This window comes from Aulostomus chinensis, chromosome 3 (assembly GCF_037954235.1).
Source record: "Aulostomus chinensis isolate RoL2024-O1b breed Wild chromosome 3, RoL_Achi_v1.0, whole genome shotgun sequence".
Lineage (NCBI taxonomy): Eukaryota > Metazoa > Chordata > Actinopteri > Syngnathiformes > Aulostomidae > Aulostomus > Aulostomus chinensis.
Window position 1 is genome coordinate 17,732,495 of NC_141322.1, and position 23,645 is coordinate 17,756,139.

The 23,645-nt window shown below is 40.1% G+C and overlaps 4 protein-coding genes across 8 annotated transcripts; 1 reads left to right on the plus strand and 3 right to left on the minus strand.

Moving 5' to 3' along the window:
* Positions 1–46: 46 nt before the first annotated feature.
* On the minus strand, positions 47–5,752 carry rhebl1 (Ras homolog, mTORC1 binding like 1). The gene is made up of 8 exons (XM_086199192.1): positions 5,331–5,752; positions 4,282–4,353; positions 4,110–4,177; positions 3,486–3,568; positions 3,258–3,314; positions 3,111–3,158; positions 1,733–1,814; positions 47–1,643 (listed from the first exon to the last, which is right to left on the minus strand). The coding sequence occupies exons 1-8, from the start codon at positions 5,380–5,382 to the stop codon at positions 1,551–1,553; spliced, it is 555 nt and encodes a 184-aa protein (XP_086055318.1). The 5' UTR covers positions 5,383–5,752; the 3' UTR covers positions 47–1,550.
* Positions 5,753–6,865: 1,113 nt separating this feature from the next.
* Positions 6,866–15,428, plus strand: LOC147267979 (zinc finger protein Eos-like). Of its 5 annotated transcripts, XM_086199197.1 has the most exons (9): positions 6,866–7,021; positions 8,040–8,097; positions 8,194–8,298; positions 8,616–8,870; positions 9,196–9,363; positions 9,451–9,600; positions 10,299–10,430; positions 11,161–11,301; positions 11,377–15,428. In XM_086199197.1, exons 2-9 carry the CDS (start codon positions 8,058–8,060, stop codon positions 12,045–12,047), a joined length of 1,662 nt encoding a protein of 553 aa, XP_086055323.1. In that variant the 5' UTR covers positions 6,866–7,021; positions 8,040–8,057; the 3' UTR covers positions 12,048–15,428. The 5 variants fall into 5 exon arrangements, with proteins under 5 accessions (XP_086055323.1, XP_086055319.1, XP_086055320.1 ...); XM_086199193.1 differs by having other exon boundaries at positions 11,161–15,427; XM_086199194.1 differs by having other exon boundaries at positions 6,884–6,982; positions 11,161–15,427.
* A 12-nt stretch (positions 15,429–15,440) lies between these two features.
* LOC147267980 (small ribosomal subunit protein eS26) lies at positions 15,441–17,410 on the minus strand. Its single transcript, XM_086199199.1, has 4 exons — positions 17,249–17,410; positions 15,945–16,122; positions 15,734–15,864; positions 15,441–15,532 (listed from the first exon to the last, which is right to left on the minus strand). Exons 1-4 carry the CDS (start codon positions 17,249–17,251, stop codon positions 15,497–15,499), a joined length of 348 nt encoding a protein of 115 aa, XP_086055325.1. The 5' UTR covers positions 17,252–17,410; the 3' UTR covers positions 15,441–15,496.
* Positions 17,411–18,536: 1,126 nt separating this feature from the next.
* On the minus strand, positions 18,537–23,505 carry fkbp11 (FKBP prolyl isomerase 11). The gene is made up of 6 exons (XM_086199200.1): positions 23,104–23,505; positions 22,956–23,018; positions 20,774–20,861; positions 20,597–20,630; positions 20,392–20,462; positions 18,537–18,793 (listed from the first exon to the last, which is right to left on the minus strand). Exons 1-6 carry the CDS (start codon positions 23,227–23,229, stop codon positions 18,585–18,587), a joined length of 591 nt encoding a protein of 196 aa, XP_086055326.1. The 5' UTR covers positions 23,230–23,505; the 3' UTR covers positions 18,537–18,584.
* Between the last annotated feature and the right edge of the window lie 140 nt (positions 23,506–23,645).

The window sequence follows — 23,645 nt, forward strand, 5'->3', positions numbered from 1 at the left end:
CAAATAAACCATGTCACCAAACATAATTATATACAATGCATCAAATGAGTAACAGATTTATTTATATACAAAACTGTTTACAGCAAAATTTCTGAATCAACACTGACCAACATGGGCAATATCGGTGTTGAGGTGCACACCACCACCATCCACACCCATGAGATCAAGTCAACAGACGGAAAAAGAAACCCTTTAAGAGCACCTTTGGTCATGAAGGGAAGAAGATGAGGGAGTTTGAAGATCTGTAAGGCACAAGACACAGCATCACCAGCCTCTGTTCAATCATTATCAATCATTCGTCAAATGAATACTTACTCAGCAAAGCACTTGATAAAAACATTACAATTACCTATTGTAGGAGCAAAATAAGAATAGTGGGGGCAAATCCAGTCTCATCACATTTTCTTTCAGCAACAGAAGTTAAGAAAACAAAGTCAGCAAGGATCTCAAGTGCTCGACAGTGATCATTCAGTGAGTATGAACTGGGGTGGATGACATCCTGGCTCATTTCAAGTCTGCATGAACCATCAAACCATAACCAAGTCCAAAATGTATTCGACCAACTCAGTGGATACCATCCATTGTCAATGTCTTACACAATGATAAAATGCAAGTTGAAAAATAACAATTCAATGTTCATTATCATAATGTACTTATGACCACATATTCTGAAATGATGGGGTTGCAAACCTCCATCATTCAAAGAATACCCAATAGTACCAACACTAATCTATGTATATTGTGTAAAATGGCCATAACAAATATCTAAGATTTTTTTTCTAATCTAAATTTATCCATAACATAATGGCTTAATTACAAGATATAGAAATCAAAACTGTAGAAATAATGGAAGGGAACTAATCTGCTCAGAAGAAAAACTTTGAATGCGAGTTATTGAATGAAAAAAAGAAGAAGAAAAAAAGCTCTAGATTTCACTGCTGAAATGTACCAGAAGAGGAGTTGAGAAAAATAACAGTGTAAAGAACTGTCAAAGTACAGTAAAATTCCTTATGTGATATCTCATTCTAGGGTCTTGGAGGCTTTGAGAGCTGCAGTGACAGATTAACACCACATTTAAAGCAATGTGCCTCTCAATCACTGTTCAAAACTAATACACCAGTCTTTAAAAAGGTCATTAAACAGCACTCACTGCACATTAACTCAACTACTCAAAATGATGAGACAGAAGTTGATGTCGTCTCGTCAGGTGTACAACTAATGACCACTTATATTAATGGAACTTCTGATACAGTCAACCAGGAACAATATGTTCAGCATTGATTGCATATGTAAATTAAGTGAATGTGCTTCTCCCTAAGAAGACTCATCCTTGCTCTTTTGAAATTCCTGCGTATCGTTACAATTGGTGGAATCAACCGTTTCAACAGTTGCAGTTCTATGTAAATCAATCTGGTATAACAAAAAGGAGCAGCAAATTTCCACTGCAGTGTCTCGGAGGTGGTGGTGGTGGTGAGGTTACGATTGGCAAGCTGGTGAAGTTGTGCCTCCTGTCTTCTGCAAATGAGTTTACCGATGTCCCGGATACACTTTTACATCACAGCGCACTTCTTCTCCTCTGGAGGTGCATTCCCATCAGCTTTCTCCATCTCCAAAATGATTCGCTTGAAAACCTCCACAGCAGTCTGTGTCGCAACATCATCAACAGCGTGTAAATGTGTGTCTTAAATAATGTGGACTGTTAGTGAGCAGGTATGGAGATATTCGTCATTACCTCGTTCTCCTTGGCTGAAGACTCCATGAAGGCAGCACCCCAGGAATCAGCAAGTTTCTTCCCCTCCTCCGGCTTAATGACCCTGAGAAAAGTAACAAGGTCAATCGTTCTATTACTGTGACTTGGAGCATTCTATTTATGGACTCTTTCAGGGGTTGGTGACCTGGATGAAAGTAGGCCATTTCTGTAGAGTTCTCTTTAGCACGATATCACCCAGTTTCTTAACAGTAACAGTATCAGTCTGACCGGTTTTGCTCAGATTTCTTCTATGCTCATCATCAATGATGAAAGACACAATCACAAAGATTGATTTTCCAAATGTTTTGGAAATAAGGAAAAATGTGATATTTTCAAATTCCTAATGTTTCCATGCATCTTTCAGTAGGTTAAAAACGTGAATATTACATTAGCTTGTTTTCATACAGATAATATCAACATCGGTAAATATCTACTAATGGCAAAAAAAAAAAAAAGTTGTAAAATTTTGGCTAAAATTTTTTTTTTTTTTTAAATTCATATAACATGCATCTGTACTCCATACCAGGAGAGGTTTCAGTGCCGAGCAGCTGCCTTCCAAACCCACATCATACAACCATACAACCAGAAATCACACCTGCTTAATTTGGTTTAACTACGGCGTGTTTGTTTTTACTCCAACATGCAAATCTGATCAACAAAGCTACACAACAACCTGTAACTCTGGCATATTTACTTCCTAAATACAGAGTACAAGAAGGGTTCGTGTTGCCACTTTATGGATGTCATGCAAGGACAAATGATTGATGACTCCACCAAAGTTCCAAGCGTTTTTGTGGTAAGACGGCACAATACCACCATATCTGCAATCAGTTTTCATGACTCATTTTAGGAATTTTTTTTTCTAAAAGGGGGGTGAAATAACAGACTTCTGAACACCATTTTGTGCCTTGTGTTGTGGAGTTCATGGAGATTTGTAAACTGCTGTGGAATAGTTTCTTCTCCTTTTAATCAAAATTAATTGTTGTGAATTTGGACGTTTTATCAACATTCTCCCAATAATTCTGCACATGCGTACTTTCAAATAAATGATTTACCATACATGACTGAAAATGTTTCATTTTTCTATACCACACTTCGGTTAAAATGGCTTACAGTCGTTTAATTGTTGTTGTTTTTTTAAAAGATCTATGATATGATACTTTTTAATGAAATGTATACATTTTCAATTGTGGGGTTTTTCTTAGTGTGAAATGTTGACACTCTGAAAAAACAGAAAACATGAACAGACTGATCCTTCAACTGCCACCTAGAGGACTGTACATTGAAAAATATTGTTGTTGTTGTTGTATTGTTTACAAATGTAATTCATATTAGGTACACTTTGAATCCTCACGATTACCTTTCCATGTGGAGATCTTTTTTGTTCCCGACAAGAACAGTTGGAACTCTGAAAAAAAAAATTGTCATTGAAACAAAAAAAAACACATTAAGAAACAAATAATACAATTTAGAAGGAGTTGAAGTTCAAAGATCTGAGATAACTTACTGAATCTTGCCAACCATGTCTAGCAGCTTGTCATGTAGAACCTGAACAACTTCAAAACTGAGGAAAGACAGACATTTAAGTGCTTTTAAATATTTGCCTGAAAGTAGACAGCATGAATATCCAGTTAGAAACAAGGACGAAACCGTGAAGGATTCAAATGAACTGTACAAATAACAGAAACGCAGTGACATTATTTGGAAGACACTGCATTGTCCAAAATATACTTACCTTTTCATGGAAGTCACTGAATAGACGAGGACATAGCCATGGATATCCATTGAGTGAGATTGTGGAAAAATAGAGTACTCATCCTGTAGATGGAGGTATACGTATTATAATCTCATTGAGTATTAAGGACCTAATATGACACATTAATAAAACAGAATGAGACATACAAGAGACTAGCTTCTAGAAAATGATCGTGCTTAATGAACAGTTTTTATAGTTACTATCTATACAATAAGCTGAAAACTTATTTGTAACTGAATCCGTAACTTCAGTATTTTTAATATGTATAAAAATTATGTGTGTAAATTTAAATAATCCACAGCTGTAATTCCAATGTGTCAAATACATATTTTATCAACATGAAAGCGAAAGGTAAATGCATCCACACCACAGACAAAAGCTAGCATTAAACAAGATTTTGCATGGACTGGAGTTTCTGAATAAATTCATGATGCTCTTCTCCACATAAGCAAAAATATTAGATCGAAGTTCATATAGGCACACAATACAATGTTAAAGGGTTCAAATTTTGGTAAGCACTCATTGATTACATGAACAACAGTGGTGATTTAAAGCCAAGAGTTGACATCAGTTATGGTATCTGATAAAAAATAAAATACTTACTTGTCCAGCTGTATCTACAAGCTGAAGATTGAAGTCTTGACCATTAACGCTAACCATTTTATTGAAAGCTGGAGAGGGAAATCAACAAAGTTATTAAAGTCATCCTTAAAAACAAAAACATCAGCAAGCAAAATCTGTGATTTAATTATAAGCGTAACATCTAAAAACTTACTATTTTCAATGGTGGGGTCATAGGAGTCAACAAACTGTCCTTCCACAAACTGTATAGTAAGAGATGACTTCCCTGTGTAGCGCAAACGTAGAAGACTACAATTTTAGTGGAACAATGCAAACATCTTTTGTATCAAATCTGTTCATGACAATACAAAAGGTACACAAATACTTTTAACACCAAAATAAAACCTAGTAAACACACCATCAGTTACAAGTTACCTATCCAGCTCAAAACTCTGATCACAAGAAATATGTTACCATGGCAAATGTTTTCTGACTGGTCATCACAACAGCCTTCAGTATTTTAACAGAGAAATTTCAACAACAAAAAAAAAGGGTAATTGTTTTAATTATCAAGCTTGGCATGCCAAACAAACAGGATCAACACCCAGCTGCATGCGAGGGTAACACTGGCAGGGAAAACCTTTTTGTCTTTCTCAACCTGGCTGTAACTACTTAAATTCAAATACATCAGTTCTAATATATGTTTTGACTATTCCATGGCTCTGAGGCAAATTTTTATGACCTTTAATTCTCATAATTAATGACATGAAAAAAGGGGGAAAAAATCAATTCAACAGGTACCTATGGTATATTAAACTTAACATTACACAGATACATAATTAGCAATTCCTTAAGTAAACTAAGATACAATGATAAAGGTTTTTCTGTCATTTTAACTAAAACACCCAGTCGAATAACAGGTAATTAAGAGGCAAATTTCCATGATTTCCCCGAAACTTTTTGGCTTTACTTATCTTTCCAAAACTTCTCATGGCCTGCAAATTTTTGATTTTAAATTCATATTCCACGTTTTTGAAGTCAAACCTTGGACGACTATATGTCCATAGCTACACGTTGAGATAATGTTGATAGTCGTTTAATAATCATTTGGTCATCAAACATCCGTCACATAAAGACATATTAGCAAAGGTAAGCTAGCCGTACTGTTGTCAGTCTGCTAGAAGGAAAACAAAGCCAGGACGTTAGCTGCTAGCCAGCTAGCCGACTATCATTAGCTGCGCTCAGCTCGAGTGCTATACTCACCTACAGACCTGTAACCTATCACAGCAATCTTTCGGTATTTTGGTTGAGGCATTGTGGAGAAAGCGGTGTTTAATAGCTTTAAATAACGTCGCTCGTCGCCTACTTTTACTATCTAAACAAACTTTTATCGCCACATTCGTCTCACGTCACGTGACAACAACAAACTTTATGGGGCTGCCGCTCGAGCTCTCCGCTGGGCCTCTAGCTCGAACTTGAGAGTTTAACCACAGCAAGTACAACTTGTCCTTATCTCTAAAATTGATCTTTTTTAATATCTGTTATATCAAACTATGTCGACCGATAGTTCCAAATGATGAAATTTTCGCCTCAGCTAAAATTGGCACAAAAAAACGCCTGTTCAACGCGGCTACGATTCGCAAGCCAAACTGACGGAAACTGTCATTGTGTAAGCACACCGTCGTAAAACCAGCATATACGTCACAACTGGCACTATACTGGCTAGCAAGGGGTCCTCATTGTACGCCCAGCATGTTTCTGACAGCCGTCCTTTAGACCTTTCTAGACTGTTGCTTAGACCACAATCACTAGTGGAAAATGTATCCGGACCTTCAAAACATGATTGTCGTTTTAGTGATTGTAAATAGCATGAGCTTGTCAGCAGACTGATTCAGGGAAACCCATATGAGTGGATGCTGCTGCTGGGATTACAGTGTTGGAAGTTTAAAATAGCGATGTATAGCTATTTTCTTTAAAGGATAGCTAATACGGAATTGAAAAAAATAAAGTTGAAAAAAAAAACTTAATTCAAGGCAACAACTCATGACAATTCCGAAATAGAAAGTATTATATGTGCACTTATAACAGCGCTTGTGCCAAATATACCATCATTGTCTTCATAGTTGTGAAATGTCCAGATATCCTGGTCCCAGAACATGCACTTTGGGGCTTAAGTGAGAGTCATTATTTTTGGAGAAAATAATAAGCATTCTCTCAAAACTCTGGCATTTTGGATATGTTTCACTCTCCTGTCATGGTTTAAACATGAAAACTGTATATAAATGAAATCTTTGCTGAAACATCAAAGAACGTAAACTGTTCTAAATACTTGTCAGTGGAAAAATCTCTCAGATAAAGGAACATCAGAAGAGGAATCATAGGGTGTCTGATATGATTACCCCCCCCCACCCACCACACACACACACACACACACACACACACACACACACACACACACTATCTCAACTATTGCATTGTTCTGAGAATTGCGAGGGGAAGTGTGTGTGTTTAAGGGCACCCACCCACTGCAGTGACAGAAATAATACATCAGAATTGCTCACTAATTCTTTTAAAGGTTTTTCTCCTAAAAAATATAATTTTGCATTTTTAATGAAAAATTCATGCACATAAAATGACTATGCAGAAAAATATCCTTTCAGTTACTTTTAAACCTGATATTAATTTTAGTAAGTATTGTAAATGGCCTAATATTAACTCAGCATAAGAATATTGAAAGCCTGTACGTTTTTATATCCTTGTTTGTGTACTTAATGAATTAAATATTAATGAGTTGAACTGAAGCTCTAACCGGAAATTATTTGGTGTGGGAGGTATTTGCTGCCGGAGATGTCGCCGTCTCAAACAGGCAGATGCTAAAACAGAATAACCTCACATATCGGCCCTGATAGGGACAGGTAATGCAAGAGACACTGCGAGACTGGACATCGTAAAACGTATGTTAAAGTCGACAACCTCCGTTAAGTTACAGAAGTCAGCTTCAAGGCTTCACGGAGAGCAAGCTACCTCGCTAATATGCAGTCGTTGGCTAGCCATAGCGTTTTGGGAGGCGGTGGGTGCCATAGCAACCGTTTCGGAAACATTGGCCGCTCGCTAAGATAGTTAATGCTAACATTGGTTTGTTATGCTAGCGTTAAACTAAACCCCGCAGTGGTTTGGCATCTGTCTGTCCATTAGCATCACAAGTTAACATCATCTGCATTGCGTCACTGCCTATTTGACTTGTTTTGGCGACGTGGAGCTGTCAAGGATGGCAAACTGTTGTAGTGTTGACTTTAGCTAACTTGGCTAACGGTAATAACCATCACATGAAGTAAGCTAACGTTGTGCTAGCCACCAAGGCCGACTCGTGATTTAGCTTTTAGGACACATCAACGCCATTGTTTTCAACGATATGGAAACGTTCACGTCACCATTTATCTTTACAGCCTTAACTCTGGACTAATTTAAAGACTAGTCCACCATTTAGCAACTTTGTGGAGCTTGTCATGAGTCAACTGAATTATAAATTGAGTCAATCAGCTGATCTGGGGCCGCTAAGGTTAAAGTTGGCGCTAATGTAGCTGCTAGTGCTAATAAACTATTTTCTGGAACGATTGAGTAACACAGCAAGCGGTACATCAACCCGTGTTAATCCACGGTGTGATTGTTGTTACAGCTGGGAGCTAACGACATTGTTAAAGACACTTCAAAATGTAAGGTTTTAAATTGCACCGACAAGTTGACCGCAGATGGCTAACATTCACGCTAGCTTATTACTATCTTTTTCTTTGGTTATTGAAAGTTTTGGATATCTACCCTGAGAATTATTTTCTGTTCAATGAAACTTGGCGTGTGCGGGATTTAAATTCCATTGTGTGATATCAAACATCTTATATATGAATTTACCTATGCATGAGTCAACATGTATGAATAAATTTAGTGTCTTAACTTGTGACCTAATTGTTATTCCAGCATTCAGTCTTTACTAGTATGGATGCTGATGACTGCAATGGCCGGTCTTGCATATCAGGTGGGGCTTTTTTCAAACTTGATCATGCATACACATACAAAAAGTTCCCGTTTTGTTTCAACGACACCCTCCACATTTGTTTGATTGTGGTTGCAGTTAGTGGAGACTCTTCAATGGAAAGAGAGTTTTCAGGAGCCCTCGGAGGTCCAACAGTGAGCACTCCAAACAGCAAGGAGACCTCTCCTAGTCGCTCCCTCAGTGGTCAGTGAGAAATCAGTGTGAACCCAGTTTTATGGAGGAAAACTTGGTCACAGTAATGTTTGCCGCTGAATTTATGGAAGTTGCATTGCTCAAATGATTGCTTTATTCATATACTGCAAAGTCAGGCTTGAACACTCATATAGAGTGCTGAACTGTGCAAACTTCAGAGTGACAAGTGTCAGGGTTAGCCCCGCTATAAACACAAAAATTGAACATGAAAGTGACTTCACTCTGTTTTGCTTCTTCATTTGTCCTCCAAAATATTTGTTGATAGATTATTTCACAAAGCTTAAATTTGTGCATTTGTTCTTCTATAGCAAACTCTATTAAAGTGGAGTTGTACAGTGATGAAGACCCAGGTCGCAGTACTGAGGAAGAAAGAGGGGAGCGGGTAGAAGAAGGAGGTCCAGAGCAAGGAGCTGAAGCTGTTGGAGGCTACAGGGAGCTCTCCAATCCTGAAACCTTGCCAACTGGAGCTACCAGACTGCCAAATGGGAAGCTAAAGTGTGATATTTGTGGCATGATCTGCATTGGGCCTAATGTCCTCATGGTGCACAAACGCAGCCATACAGGTAACAAATCAAGATTTCGATCAAATAAGTCTTCTCTGTGAAAAAAACTCACAATTTATTCTCATTTTGGTATATGTGTTAATTTAGAATTTTTTAAAAATTCTGCACAGTTACTGAATAAGAATTAAATTTTTATAAAATGTTATTTGGCGTGAGCTGATACCCTCCCTGAAGCAAAACTGTATTAAATCAGTAATTAAATAAGACTTAAAGGCTCGGAAAGAAACTCTCTTGCTGACATTTTCAATCCTCTTGTGTACTTGGGAGTGTTTTTTAAACGGATCTTAAAAACTTATCTATGTTGATGGGTTTTATCTTTCCACAGGTGAGCGTCCTTTCCAGTGTAACCAGTGTGGCGCCTCCTTCACGCAAAAGGGCAACCTGCTCCGTCACATCAAGCTTCACTCAGGAGAGAAGCCCTTTAAATGTCCCTTCTGCAGCTACGCCTGTCGAAGACGAGATGCCCTCACTGGTCACCTTCGAACTCATGCAGGTAGCACATGCCTGACATTTGCTCGTTATTGTGATTTTTTTAATGGACAATGATAATAGTATCATTCTTTTCCCACTTTGGCCCCAGTGTCCTCTCCAACTGTAGGGAAGCCATATAAGTGCAGTTACTGTGGGCGGAGTTACAAGCAACAGAGCACCTTGGAGGAACACCGTGAGCGCTGTCACAGCTACTTGCAGAGCCTGGAGTCAAAGCAGCCAACCAGTGCTCACAATCAAGGTTTGTGTTTATGATTGATGAATTATCCATGAATTATAGATAGATGTCTCCAAAAGGATTGTGGTTGTATGCAATGTTGGAAGGTTATTATCAATCACAAGGTTTTGCTACAATCTCATTCTTATACACTTTTATATCCAAAGACTGTTGCGCGTCACGTTGCCTGCGTTTGAGCCAAAAAGTTCCCTCACCGATGGTCAACTAGAATGTATATTTGGCACCAACTTGAGAAGAAATACCTCTCCGTAGCTGTTGAGCACAGTAGTTTCTATTAATTGATCCAAAAAGGAAACTGGGGCACCTGCAGTTGGACTGTGTTTGCTGACCACGTTCACATCACAAGAACATGTTTGATAGGAAACTGCTCAGGTGTCGTGAGGAATGATCACAGGAGAGAAAGTTGAAAATTAAGAATGCTGTAGCTGCTTTGCTCATTTCCATTTCACTTCTCATGCACTGATATATTGAAGCTGGCTAAATTAATTCTGATTTCTCAAAATGTTCTGTTGGCAGTAAAAGCCACAACTAAGTGCCAGCTGGTGCCATCATACATGAGACACCACACAGACTAGGACTGCAGATGTGAACAGTTAGTCCAGCCACTGACCTGCGGCCTGGTATATCACAGGCTTGATGAAAACCAATTTACAGCTGGACTAGTTAGGTGTGGTGTCACAGTTTGTTTGTATCTGTTGCAGGAGAGGAGATGAGGGAGCTAGAGTTTATACCAGACTCTCTACTGCAACCCTCCTCAGACAAGATGGCATTTATTGACCGGCTCGCCAACAGCATCACCAAACGCAAGAGATCCACACCACAAAAATTTGTAGGTGAGCATTTGGTGTCAGTGTGGACAGGTTTGAGGAAACAGAAGGAAGCAGCAGTCATTGATTTGATTTTTTTTGGTTTTGATTTTCTATATTCATTTTGTAAAAGAGGTCCCAGATACCTTTGCTCGCTCTTTGTTTTTAATCAAATTAAACTAAAAGAGAAAAGGGAAAGTCAAGGTGACATTTGCCAGGAATCAATTCATTTCCATGTACAGAAGTGTGAGACTAAATTTACAAATTAAATGAAAACATGAATAGCTGAGATGGCCATGGAGCCCATTAGCGAACTCACAAGTTTCTGGCTGAAATACTATGTCTTAAGAGTGTCGTGTTAAAAGAAGCATGTTAGCCCACTGACCTTAGATACTTACACGAAGAGCCTCCATCATAGCTTTTCAAATGCTTCACTAACACGCCATCTTGTGCTGGTTTACAAACTCTCAAATGCATCATCCAGTACAATCCTAGTCTTCCTCATCCAGCTGTGTGTTCAGTCCTTCTATTGAGGCCAAAAAAATAAACAAAAATAGACCTCCATCAGTTTGGCACAACTGTGAACAAGCATAATGACCTGGCACAGTCAGAAGTCCACAAAAATCGCAGACTGTTAATTTACCTGAGTAGGCGGCTGAATTAAATGATGCCCAAGTATTTTTTAATGATTTTGTGAGTGGGTGTCATATGACAATATCTCTTTTGTTGTTTTTTTTGTTTTGTTTTTTTATTCCAGGACAGAAGCACATTCGTCTCAATGTTGGGGATGCACCTTATGAGCTCAATGCAGGCCTGGATAAGGACGGGGAGCTGCATCAAGGGGACCTTGAAGTCCCACACTTTACCGGTCTTGGAGGAGAGTATGCGGGTGTAGCAGGTAATGGAGGTGGTGGGGTGTCTGACACACTGAGGCCTCTACACCTTCCCACTACTCACCCTTCATGTTTGTCAGAACTCAGACCGATCCACAGCGCCGCTCACACTCCCATCGCTCTTGGACCGAGGCTGGATTGCACAGGGACAGGAGCTGGGCTGGGAGCTGCAGGTGTTGGGGGAAGGGAGGCTGCGGAAGGTCATGAAGATCTTCCAATGGTTCGAAGCCATGCACCTTCACCGAGCAACGGTTGCCAGGACTCTACGGATACAGAGAGCATGCTGGATGAACCATGCAACAGTACTGCTCCGACTCCAAGCCTGCACAGCAACAACGGTCATCATCTGCCCCATTCCAACACCCATAACCCACCACCTCCTCTGGTTGCACACCATCGCAGTAGGGACAGACACAGCCCGAGCCATGCTAAAGACAGGGAGATGGAAAGAGAGGATGGTGGCCACTCAGCACCCCCACCTCCCACACATGCCCCTACACCCAGTTCTCCAACTGCACCTTCATCCACCTCCAGGGAGGCTCTGCGGGTCGTAGACAGTGAGGGGCGGGCTGTGCGCTGTTTTCGATGCGAGCACTGTCGTGTGCTTTTCCTGGACCACGTCATGTTTACCATCCACATGGGCTGCCATGGTTTTCGCCAGCCTTTTGAGTGTAACATCTGTGGCCATCGGAGCCAGGACCGCTATGAATTTTCTTCACATATTGTCCGTGGAGAGCACATCTTTGACTGAGGACAAAGGATGAACAACCTTCTTCACTAGAGCTGATTTACAGAAATGAGGACCTTGGCTTGGTTTGGTCTGCACAGGAGAGGTATAGCTGGTGTACTAGCATGAACGAAAAACTCAGATACTTGTTTCTGAAATGATATCAATGGTCAATTCTTATTTTTAATGCACTTTGAACAATTAATTATTTAAAATGCACTTTTGATGAAATGTATTCAAACTAAGATGATGAGCCAATGCACTTTTTTCGCCGCAGATGTGCCTTGCTCCAAAATTCAGGATTTCAACCTGATGCACATATTGTGGTAGACAAATCTGATTTATGTCCCTAACCTCAAAATGTTCCCCTCTTATGCACTTTAACAGGAACAACATAAAAAAGGTAAATGTGAAGGCTCATCTACCACAACATAAATTTCCATGCCTTATTCTGAGGGTATCCCTGACAAATCTTATGTTTAAATTTATTTACATGTTGTGGTCAAGTGTGCACAATGAATTTTCTTCTTTTCAGCGCTAAATGAAGTGCAGACCAAACTCAAGAACCAGGTCAAAGTCAAATAGATGTGTGTGAAGGGTTGTCTGTGAATTAGAAATGCACTTTGTGTGGGGACTTGAGGAGTGTATGAATGTTAGACCCTGTGTTGTTTTTGGAGGTAAGTTAAATGAAGGCCTTTGTTTGGGTGAATGAGTGTGCAGGGCTGTGTATGATATGTCTGTTGTTCTTTATAATGACTGCTTTTGTTGCACTGATACCTGCCAGAATATTATGATTATATTAAACTATTTTATAGAATACATTAATGACCTGCACATTTCTCTGAAGATGTGAGAAAACACACGTTTTTCTCACTAGGAAGTATCACTGCCACAGATGAGTGAAGAGATCTGAGAGTCCTCTTCATAATTATATTGAAAACTGCAAACAAACATTAATCTGCTGAATCTATATTTAAAAAAAAATAATTTTGGGTTTATTATCTTGTCGTTTTGTGCCTTTCTTCATCCTGATCAAAGCTTGTTGACATGAACTATCAACTGCCACGTCTTAAGAAAGATCCTTTCTCATTGTATCCGAGGCACTGGCTTATAGGATCGCGCAGCAGTGATTTCATCCTCTTTTGACAAAACTCAAAGGACTGAATCAATTCTGCTTATATATCAAAGAATAAATGCGCTTGGTATTGGTCACATGCTGCCATGACATGAGTGTGTGTTGAGTGGCAGTTTTTTTTCACGGCTTCACCCCCCCCCCCCCCCCAAAAAAAAAGTACATTTGCTGGTAAAATATATCAACTCTTAACAGCTTTCCTGTTATAGGTGAGACTGTGAAGTGCAACTGGAGTTTTTCAAAATCGTGCTCGTCTGTGGTGATCTCCCAGTAAACCGGCCCGTCTCTGTGATAGAATGAGGAGGCGTTTCAGATGTGTCTGCTCTGGATTCTGACTGTTAGATTAGAGAAATAGTCATTCCCATCATCGCGGGCTATAATTTGATTTGCAAGCACAAAACATACAGTGTGAGTTACCTGCTTCACTATGCTTGATTTCACCGCAAAAAAAAGAAGAAAAAAAACCCTGCAATGGATTGATAACCAATTACTTCTTGTATTTTTTTTTCATATATTTTAATAATGTGTCTCAAACCCCAAGTTTATCCTGTCTGTGTTGTTTAGGAGGCTAACCTGTTAAGTCCAGAATCTAGACAACATAAATGGCCACCAAATGAATTCCCAAGGTTGGCTCACAGCTACAAAAGTGATGCAGGGGCAGCTGTAAACCACCTGGATTTGATTCAATATTATCCAAAAAGCTGGAGGTTGAAGCTCCTTTGGTGTTGTGATGTGAGTAATTCTACGGGTCTTTTGTATAAGAGTGGACTCAATCATATATGGAACTGCATCGTAGTCATTTGTTTTCATGCTAGACAAAGAAACTAACAGTAGTCACGAGTAGTTTTGTACAGGTCAAAACACGATTCTCAAATGACTGAGCCAAAGAGCCACTAATTCTTACTGTTAAGCACTTTTTGCCCTTAGAGGTAAAATGACGGCTAGTCATTAATTTAAAAAAAATATTTATATCCGTGGATGATTAGGAACAAACTGCTCTGCTCTGATCTTTAATTCTTTACAGGAATAATCTACATTTTATTTAGCAGAAGACCGAATATATTGTTTAGATGTTTTACTGAATTAAATGTTCACCAAAATTCACTTTCTGCTACTCTTAATAAAGTCACTTTTTTTTTATTATAAAGTTGGTGGTGTCATTTTAAGGAAAAAAAAAAGTGACAGTGTACTCTGGTTGATTTTTTTTTTTTTAACCAATGTAGAACCAAACCTGAGAAATTTAATTTTCTCCTCCATTTAACAGTTAATAAACTTGCCTTAATGTCAACACATGAGACTGTTGTCCAAGTGGGAAAGAATCCTGTGTAAAGTGAACTGATAGTTTAAACTTGAAAGATAAAACCTCCCCAATATTAGTGTGATGTAAATAACTGGGACTGTGGGACCCAGCTGGTGTGTTTTGTTTGCTTTGTGTGTTCTTGTGCCTTTTGACTTAAGTCTTTTCTGCATTTTTTTCTGGCGGCTGTTTTGACTCTTGAAACTGTAAAGCTTATTTTGTTAATCTGATTGGTCAAGTATGGCACATAAGAGGCTTGAAGTTTTCATTATTTGGAGTGTAATCAGTGGCCCAGACCAGAATAATTGTAGGTTTGTTTTTTTTTTTAACCATCATTTGACAATAGATCCACAAGAAGAGAAGGGTTATGATAATGCTGACTGCTATGAGCCAAAGAAAACGCCTTCACCCGAACCAGTTTTTCTTTTGATAAAATATTACACTAAAATTGTACATCTTGCACCATAGTCCACCGGTCCTTCACTTGGGGTATTACACAGTCAAGTTGCATCAAATTGTTTCTTTTCTGGAAAAAAAATTGGGTCTTTGTCCCTCGATCCACCGTTTAGCTAGATTGTGCTCCTCTGGACAGTGATGTGCTTCTAAACCTGATGCATGTGGTACCAATACTGTTGCTCCTCAACTTACACCTCCGCCATGTTTCCATCAGTCTAATTCTTCTCTTCAAAAAAAAAAAAAAAAAAAAGTGGGTCATTTCATCTTCTTTAAACTTTTCCATGTCGCACTACTTGTTCTCTTCATTCTTACTCTTCGTATACCTCCTAACTCCTGTAAAAATGGTCTGATGTCGCTTTAAGTAACTGCAGAGCCTTTTTAAATGTACTCATGTAATTATGCATTTGCGTAATTTGATCTTCAACTGCTGTAAGTTTTGTACTGTAAGAAAGTTTATTCCAAATAAAATCCTCGAGAGACCTGTCTTTCCTGCACCTACACAACACACCGTCAGTGAAAGGCCAGGACACAGTTTAAGTTTTTGTAAAGGCTTTATTCTTCAGGAGAACAGCATGTTCCATTTCTGCTTTACATGGGCTTGACAGGAGCTCTGGGTGCACCAGCCTGAAGAACAAGAAGATCAGTGATTACATTTCATGTCTAACAAGGGTATGGCTGACTAAATGACTACATTTTTTTGTCACTCAACAGTGCAAGCTGCTTTGACTTGATTGAATTAATAACATTCCTGGAGTCACCTGCTCGTCAAAATGGCTCAGGAAGTAAACTGTTGCATGAGAAGACAGTGATGCAAGTAGTACTCACAGTGGGCCTGAACCTGGGTGGGGGGGTGCGGTCTTTCCTGGCCTCACAGGAGCGGTTCCTCACCACCTTGCTGTGGATGGCACAGCTGACACAGTAGTGCAGCTTCACATAGAGCTTTGGCAGAACATATGCTGCAGAGCAATAGGTACGATTAGGACACAGCACCACAAATCTCAGCTTCTCATGTGGAAAACAAAAGCACGACACTCACAGTCAAAGACACTGGCCTCTGAGATGTCCCTCACAGCTGCTGCCTCCACTATGTTCCTGATGACAAACTTTTTGATGGCCTTGTCCTTGGGGACACAACGGGCACAGTTGGTGCAGCGGATGGGCTGCACGTGCCCACGACCCTTCTTGGCACGACCGTTGTTCCTTCTTTTCTTGGTCTGCAAGGTGGAAGACATGTACACACAGCTTGAATGTTTGATTTAAATAATGACCACCACCAAAGGGCTAGTGTTTTGGTGCAATTTATCTGTCAGCATGTTTTCTGAAGGAAAACTGGTCACACGATACAGTATGAGCCACTCTTTAGCATAATGCAGGTGGTTATGTCTGCACCGCTGGGCAGACATTCATTTTCACCTTCTTGCAAAATCCAAATATCAGGTTTCACCACTTTCTCATGAGATGCAGCTTTCATCAAAATTCAAAACATTTAAGTGCTGGGGGCTAAAAATCCACCTCGGTAGGGGGAAGCTCTCAAGACTTTGGTTTAACCCGTTTGTTACTTCATTTGAAAAAAACCTGCATGTTTGAGTGAGGCAAATTTCTATGTCAACACCTCAGATAAAGTCACTCTAAAACACATATCAAAGTACACGGACACTGTATTAATACAGACAGCCGAATGGCCCATTATTGTTCCATCCACACGCGATGAGTAGTTCCTAATTACATTTTATTCATTTCAAGATTCAGAATGTGAGGGATAAAACTCAAAATTTCTCGAGATAGCTCGCTACCTGTCTTACAACACCTGTGGACAATTGAAAGAACTGTTTACGTCAAATTTTTAACGACTGTTGACGTCACGGTACCGTTATAAATTTACCGTGTGAAACTACTTGTATATGTGTATCGTCTGCTGGAACACCAGAGAGCCATCAAATTCTTGCTGACGATTTTCATGAAATGAACCCTCCGCAAAATTTACGATTGATACAACATTTTCATCGTGTTCTTCTTGATTACATGATAATGACCATCGCGAGGGATGAAGATGAGTGTAGCTGTCGAAAATACTGCGCTCGTTACAAATGAAGTTCCATCGTCGTTATCAGCGGCTCGTTCACAGGAACACATGCACAGGGTGGTTAGCTTGCTAACTGCTAGCATCAACCGAAGCCCCACATTTAATCCCTTTTGAATAAAATTGTGGACCAATATAACACACGGTGGCTGAGCTTCATTATTAAAAGACCAAAAAACGTTCGATTATGTAAGGTTTTCTGACTAAAAAAACGGGTTTATTCAGGTTTTAGCTAACTGCCACCATTACGAAGAACTCACCATGATGCACGGGAAGCTGGAAAGGAAGTATCTTCTTCTTCTTCGTCTTTAGTCGGACTCAGAACCGGAATCAGATGCGCGTCTAGAAATAGTGCAAATCCGAGCCCCCGCCCCCTAAATTGTTTTACATGAACAAACAAAAGCTATAGGAAGATTTCGGATCTGTGTCTCATCATCAGTCTAAAAAAAACCCAAAACATATGGTGCATTGAAAATGAATTTTTTAAACCGGTTTAAAATGATTAGAACTTTTTAATCGCGGAAGGATATTAACGTGAATAAGGGAAACTATAGAAATAACAAGGCGTTGTTCGTGTTTTTCGTTCATCCGAATGAATAAAATAGCTTAACTTGTTTGTTTGATATGTTAAAATTCCCTGAATGAATAACGTCGAAAATAACATAACATACACACGATGGTAAAACATAGATATTGTTGGATGTTGCTGAATTATTTGACATTTAATGAGATTATTAAATGCAAATGTTAATAACTGTCATTTCTCACGCCAGTAATGTAGTTCAGCCTGATTTAAATGACAGGTATGGCTCGAAGCATTAGGCTTCTGTTTGCATGAACAACCTGTTCTTGAAAAAAAGAATATCTCTGTAACACCTTGGGGATTTTGAATGAAATGTTCAGGGCCATGACATTTGACACCAAGTTCACTTTCACTCGATGGATTAGAATTTGTTGGATAAATCATGTCAAATATCACTGTAACCCCAGAAAGACATTTCTAGCCATTTGACCATCCATTTTCTTCCACTTGTCCTTTTAAGGAGTCCCCTCTTGATGTCTTAAGACTGTGGGAGGAAGCTGGAGTACCAGAGAGAACCCACACAGGAACAGGGAGAACATGGAGACTCACACAGAAAGATCCTGTGCTGGAGCCAGGACTCGAACCCAGAACCTTCTTGCTGTGAGGTGACAGTGCTGACCACCGCACCACTGCACCACCTAGCCATAAGTCAGGAATTCAAAATGATCCCTATGATAAATTTGTCTGGATAAAATGACAAAAGGGGGATAATATATGCCCTAAAGATGAAAAAAGATCAAAGGTTAATTTCACTGTGACATTTAGTAAGCAACTTGTCTTTTCCAGGTGTTATTGGCATACAATCATAAGACGATCAATCTAGTCTCAGCTTTAGGAGCAGAGATGATGATGATGATGATGATGATGACACACACTTGTGATGTGTAACTTTAAACATAGCATCTGGTCTCGCTGCTCCCAACCACAAGAATGCTTTATTACTAAATGAACATGAAGAAAACAGATCATGTTAAAAAAAAGTTTATTTATTTAAATAGTTCTTCGCCTCAACCTTATTTCTTCTTGCTTTTCTTATCCTTTGGCTTCTTTTTGCTGTTTTTCTGGGCACTGGCCTTGTTGTAGAGGTAAAGCCCCACTAGACCAAGCAGAGTGGGAACCAGCGCCAAACATATGAGGGGGAACACATCGTTGACCATCTTCTGCCACGGTGTCTGCTGTGTCAGTGAAATCACCTCCACCTCGAACTCCAGAGCAGCATCGCCTGGGAAACATGGAGTTCACAAACAGGCTTTACAGGTTTTCAGATCTTGCGAAAACAAACCAATTGATCCTGTTATGTCATGTGAAACATCCTCTGTATTATGGATCTGAACTCAAAAAACAAACAAACACAATTTAAAACACACACAGCACTTTTTAAAAATACAAGTAAAAGCTACAGCGTAGTTTTACGACTATCCCGCCATCCTGTTGCAAAAATACACCCATGTATTAGTCCGCTGCTGAAAATAGTCCCCATCTAATGAGCCCTCGCAGCAGTTTGAGTTACATTTGGTAAAAACTACAATCTCATATTTTTAAAAGCCTTTTTAAAAATATGCAGTATTTGTTATCCACGATTCAAATGTTATATCTATATATCTAACATTCAAACGTTATATCTATATATCTAACATTCAAATGTTATATCTATATATCTAACATTCAAATGTTATATCTATATATCTAACATTCAAACGTTATATCTATATATCTAACATTCAAACGTTATATCTATATATCTAACATTCAAATGTTATATCTATATACTTAATGTATGACCCCAGCGACACAGAGAGTACAAGTGTGTACCTTCTGTCATGGGACCTGTTTGCAGTTTAATATATAATGTACACACTGAACTCAAACAAAGACTTCACCTAGACTGATACTTAGGCTTGTCCATACTTCTGATAGTATGTGCATGTTGTGAGTATACATATTAATGGAGCGTGTTCATATTTCCAGGGCTATTCATTATTTTTGTATTTTTTTTCCGGTTGTGCAACATCTGCTGCAGTCATCAGCGACAACTGCAACAAGCAAAGCTAAATTGAAACCCTTCCTTTTCGACCTACGTTTGCATCTACATTTCAATATGTTCTTCTCACATTGTCTCTGCCAGCAGGGCTACGATGGTTCGTCTGTTAGCAGGACAACTCTGACACCCGAGAACGGATTGTGACTGAATTTGATGCAGAACTTTAATGCATCTGATGATGTCATATCTGATGTTTTGTGATAAAGGAGAGGGGTTGGTGGACATATTCTCCTTACCAGTGTCCTCTAGTCTTTAAAATGCACCGAAAAGGAGCAGCCGTGGATTTTTTTTTTTTTTTTTGTGCAAAGCTGTGACTTCTTATGAAATAACACAAGCCTTTTCCTTCAACAAATGTTCAGCATGATGGGATTGTTTTTGGGCAGGTTTGCACGTGTAGTACTGAAAGAGACAGGACACATCAGAAGAAAGACAGAGCGGCATGACCTGTAACGCAGATGAATCTCAACCATGTACAACTTGTGCTGCAGCGTCATGCTACTGTCACATGTACGACCGAGTGTATAGAATAACCCCCACCCGAACAAATTTAAAGATCTTCTTCAAATATATCCTGAAGACAAGGAACTACATACGGCGTTTGACTATTCTTGTTTTGCATACATCTCATATTATTTCTTATTAAAATGGCTTATGACACTAACTTTAAATAAATGACTCCATCTGGTGCTCATATGTAGAACTACAGTAATGTTTGTGTGTGTGTGTGTGTGTGTGTGTGTGTGTGTGTGTGTGTGTGTGTGTGTGTGTGTTTTCACTACCTGGAATTGTGGGAGGGTAACCTTTTTTTCCATAGGCAAGGTGAGATGGAATAGTGGCTTTAATTTTTTGCCTGAATGAAAGAATGAGAACCGTACTTAGCGATTTTTTTTAGACTTCATCATAACTGTGCTATGAATTGAAGTAAATGCAGGAATGCATGCAGCCACTCAAAGTCAGCTTGTGGCTCCAAAGCTTTCCACTTACCCTTCACACACGCCGACCAAGCTTTGCTCCAGACCTGATTAGAATATCAAAGAAACCAAATCAGCAAAAGGAGCACATTCTCCTCCCACACTGACACTTATCTCCTCAATGAAAGCAAATCTAGGAGTCCTTGAGAGCGATTCTTTGTGTGCAGGTTATTTTGATCTGTTAATATACCGGCAATAACTGTCCTTTTCCCCAGCTCGACTACAAGAGGGTCCCGCGATAGCGAGGAGTCAATCACCTTTCCATCCATCAGTTTACCCTGAAAAAGAGGCAAGACGTAAGTGAAAAATTATAATTCTTTATTCTGGATTTCTCTGAGGTTTTGACATCTCTCTGTCAGCGTGTTAAATGTGGCAAGTGGTAGGGGTGAATGATTTCAGAGTAAAATATGAAATTGAGATCATTTTAACTGATACTGTAATTTTGATGACTTCAAATATTTAGAGAAATGTAATTTTTGTGTAATTATTAATTTTTTCATGAATGAATGGTTTTCATTATTTTAATATAATAATTGTTTGGGTGGGGATGACATTGGGCGAGAGGTGGGGTTCACCCTGGACGGGTCACCAGTCCATCCCAGGGTCATCAGGAGCAATTAGAGGTTCAGTATCTTGCCCAAGGGCACTTCGACACAGTCACCAGTGGAAGTGAGGATGGAACCCCTGAACCTTTGGTTGCTAGACGACCACTACCTCTGAGCCATGAGGCTCAATCAAAGGATCAAAGCCCCCTTACAGTGGGGATTTGTACCAAACAAACACGTTTTTCTTAAATCAGTACAACATGATTTATAGCGTCAAAATACTTCACCTACCAAGGACACGCATTTGGCCTTCAGCAAATGTTGTTTTACACCAGGATCTACTGCTAAAATGCAAAAACCAGCAGACATAAATATGACCCATCTTTAAGGTTGCTCAGCATTGGGCACATATATCTTTTATTAAATAATCACAGTAAGAGTTTGTTAGTTTTATGAATTACAGCTGCAATCTTTATCAGTTGCACAGGGAATAAAATTTCAGTAATTTATATTAAAATAATGAGTCATAAACCTCAGAAAAATCCCAAAGGACCTGCGATTGTACAACTGTACTGTATAATCAATTGGAGAGGCTATTATTTGTAACGGTAAATGAATAACTTACCTAATAATTAGCTCTGAGTTCAGTTTTAGGGGAAGTGAAATCAGCTAATTATGCAGAACAGTCATGTGATTTTTTGGGGGGAAATATATGTTTATGATATACAGTAGGGGGCTGCACGGTGGTGCAGTGGTCAGCACTGTGGCCTCACAGCAAGAAGGTTCCAGGTTCGAGTCCTGGCTCCATCACAGGATCTTTCTGTGTGGAGTCTCCATGTTCTCCCTGTTCCTGTGTGGGTTCTCTCTGGTACTCCAGCTTCCTCCCAAAGTCCAAAAACATGCAATTGGGGACGAGGCTGATTGATTCTCTAAATTGACCGTAGGTGTGACTGTGAGTGTGAATGGTTGTTCGTCTCTCTATGTTGGCCCTGCGATGGACTGGCGACCTGTCCAGGGTGAACCCTGCCTCTCGCCCGTAGATGCTGGGATAGGCTCCAGCCCCCCCCCCCCCCCCCCGCGACCCTTAATGTGTAGGAATAAGCGGAAGATGACAATGGATATACAGTAGGTTTTTGTGGGGGGGAGGGGGGGTCTTACAGATATTTAATTAAAAAGTCCACGTTCCAACTAATAAATGACTCAGAACAGACTGCTTCTGTGTAGCTGATGTCCTCTGAACTCTAGTAAAACGAAATCAAGCAATAAAATATGACCCTATTCCTAAACAGGAAATAAAATTATAAGTAACATAAGGAGGGGGAAGCTGCGTCTCAGGAGAGGCCCACCAGCCCAGACTTTGGAAACCTCTGCTCCACGTAGTAGCTGAGCCAACAACTGAACATTTGTTGCTGCTGTGCTTTGCAGGATCAAATCAGTAAACAGTTTAAATTCCTGCAGATCGCCATGTGTGAGGAGTGAGAGGCACGAGCCTCCACTGTACATATGCATGGGTGAACTGATTGTGTGACAGAGCCGTTATTGCTGACGTGTTGCACCGCCAGTCCCTCCACAGTAAAACAGCAAATACAGAGACAAGTAAACCTCACGACGGACGTGTTCGAACGTAAAACAGCGACTATAGCTGCTGGTTTCTCCGGTCCTGTCTCGGTAGACGGGCACGCAGCGGGGTCCACATGGCTCATTCACACGGTGCCACATAGACACCAACGGTTCGTCATCATCTGGGCCGGTTTCACTTCGATCGTCGTTAAACCCACTTACACACATCAGGCTGAATATCTTTCACGGTGATTTGGCCAGTCTTACCGTGTAGTGGATCTGCAGCGTATCTCCCATCCTGGAGAGTGTAGAACAAGTTTCTGGTTCCACCTTAAGTCAGAAGATTGACATTTTATTCGATGTTACTGTGTTAAAGCTGCGGTATGGTTGTGTTACATTGACGTGTCCCACTTACCAGAACCTCCACCTGCAGCTCCTCCACGACGGGCTCCTCTCCTTGCGCCAGTCCGCCGGTGAAGGCGGCGAGCAGTAGCAGAAAAACGCTGCTTCTCATGGTGAACTTCTGGAAAATAGCTGCCATCCGACAACTTCGGTGCGGGCGTCTTCAATACTCAACGACGGAGAGACGAGCTACACACTCGGTCGACCTCTGTGTCCAAAATGGCTCAGCACCAGGCAATGCTGATGTGTTATAATAGTGGAGCGATAAGGTTTAACTGACCGTGGACGTTGTCCCAACACCTGGGTCTCCCTGAAGAGCCCGCCTCAAACATTCCGCCAGCATCACATCAGGCTGCCCGCCGAAGAACCAACGTCTGAACAGTGGAGGCGCCGCTCTCTGGCCGCTGGGGAGCGCTGCTGTACTACTAAGGGTTGTTGCATGGACGCCACGTAGCTGCCGGGGCCTCCTTTATGGAAGATTTATCATGCTTACACTAAAGCAGAAAGATTAAAAATAATAATAAATGAGAAGGGTTGGGGAAAATAATCCCTTAT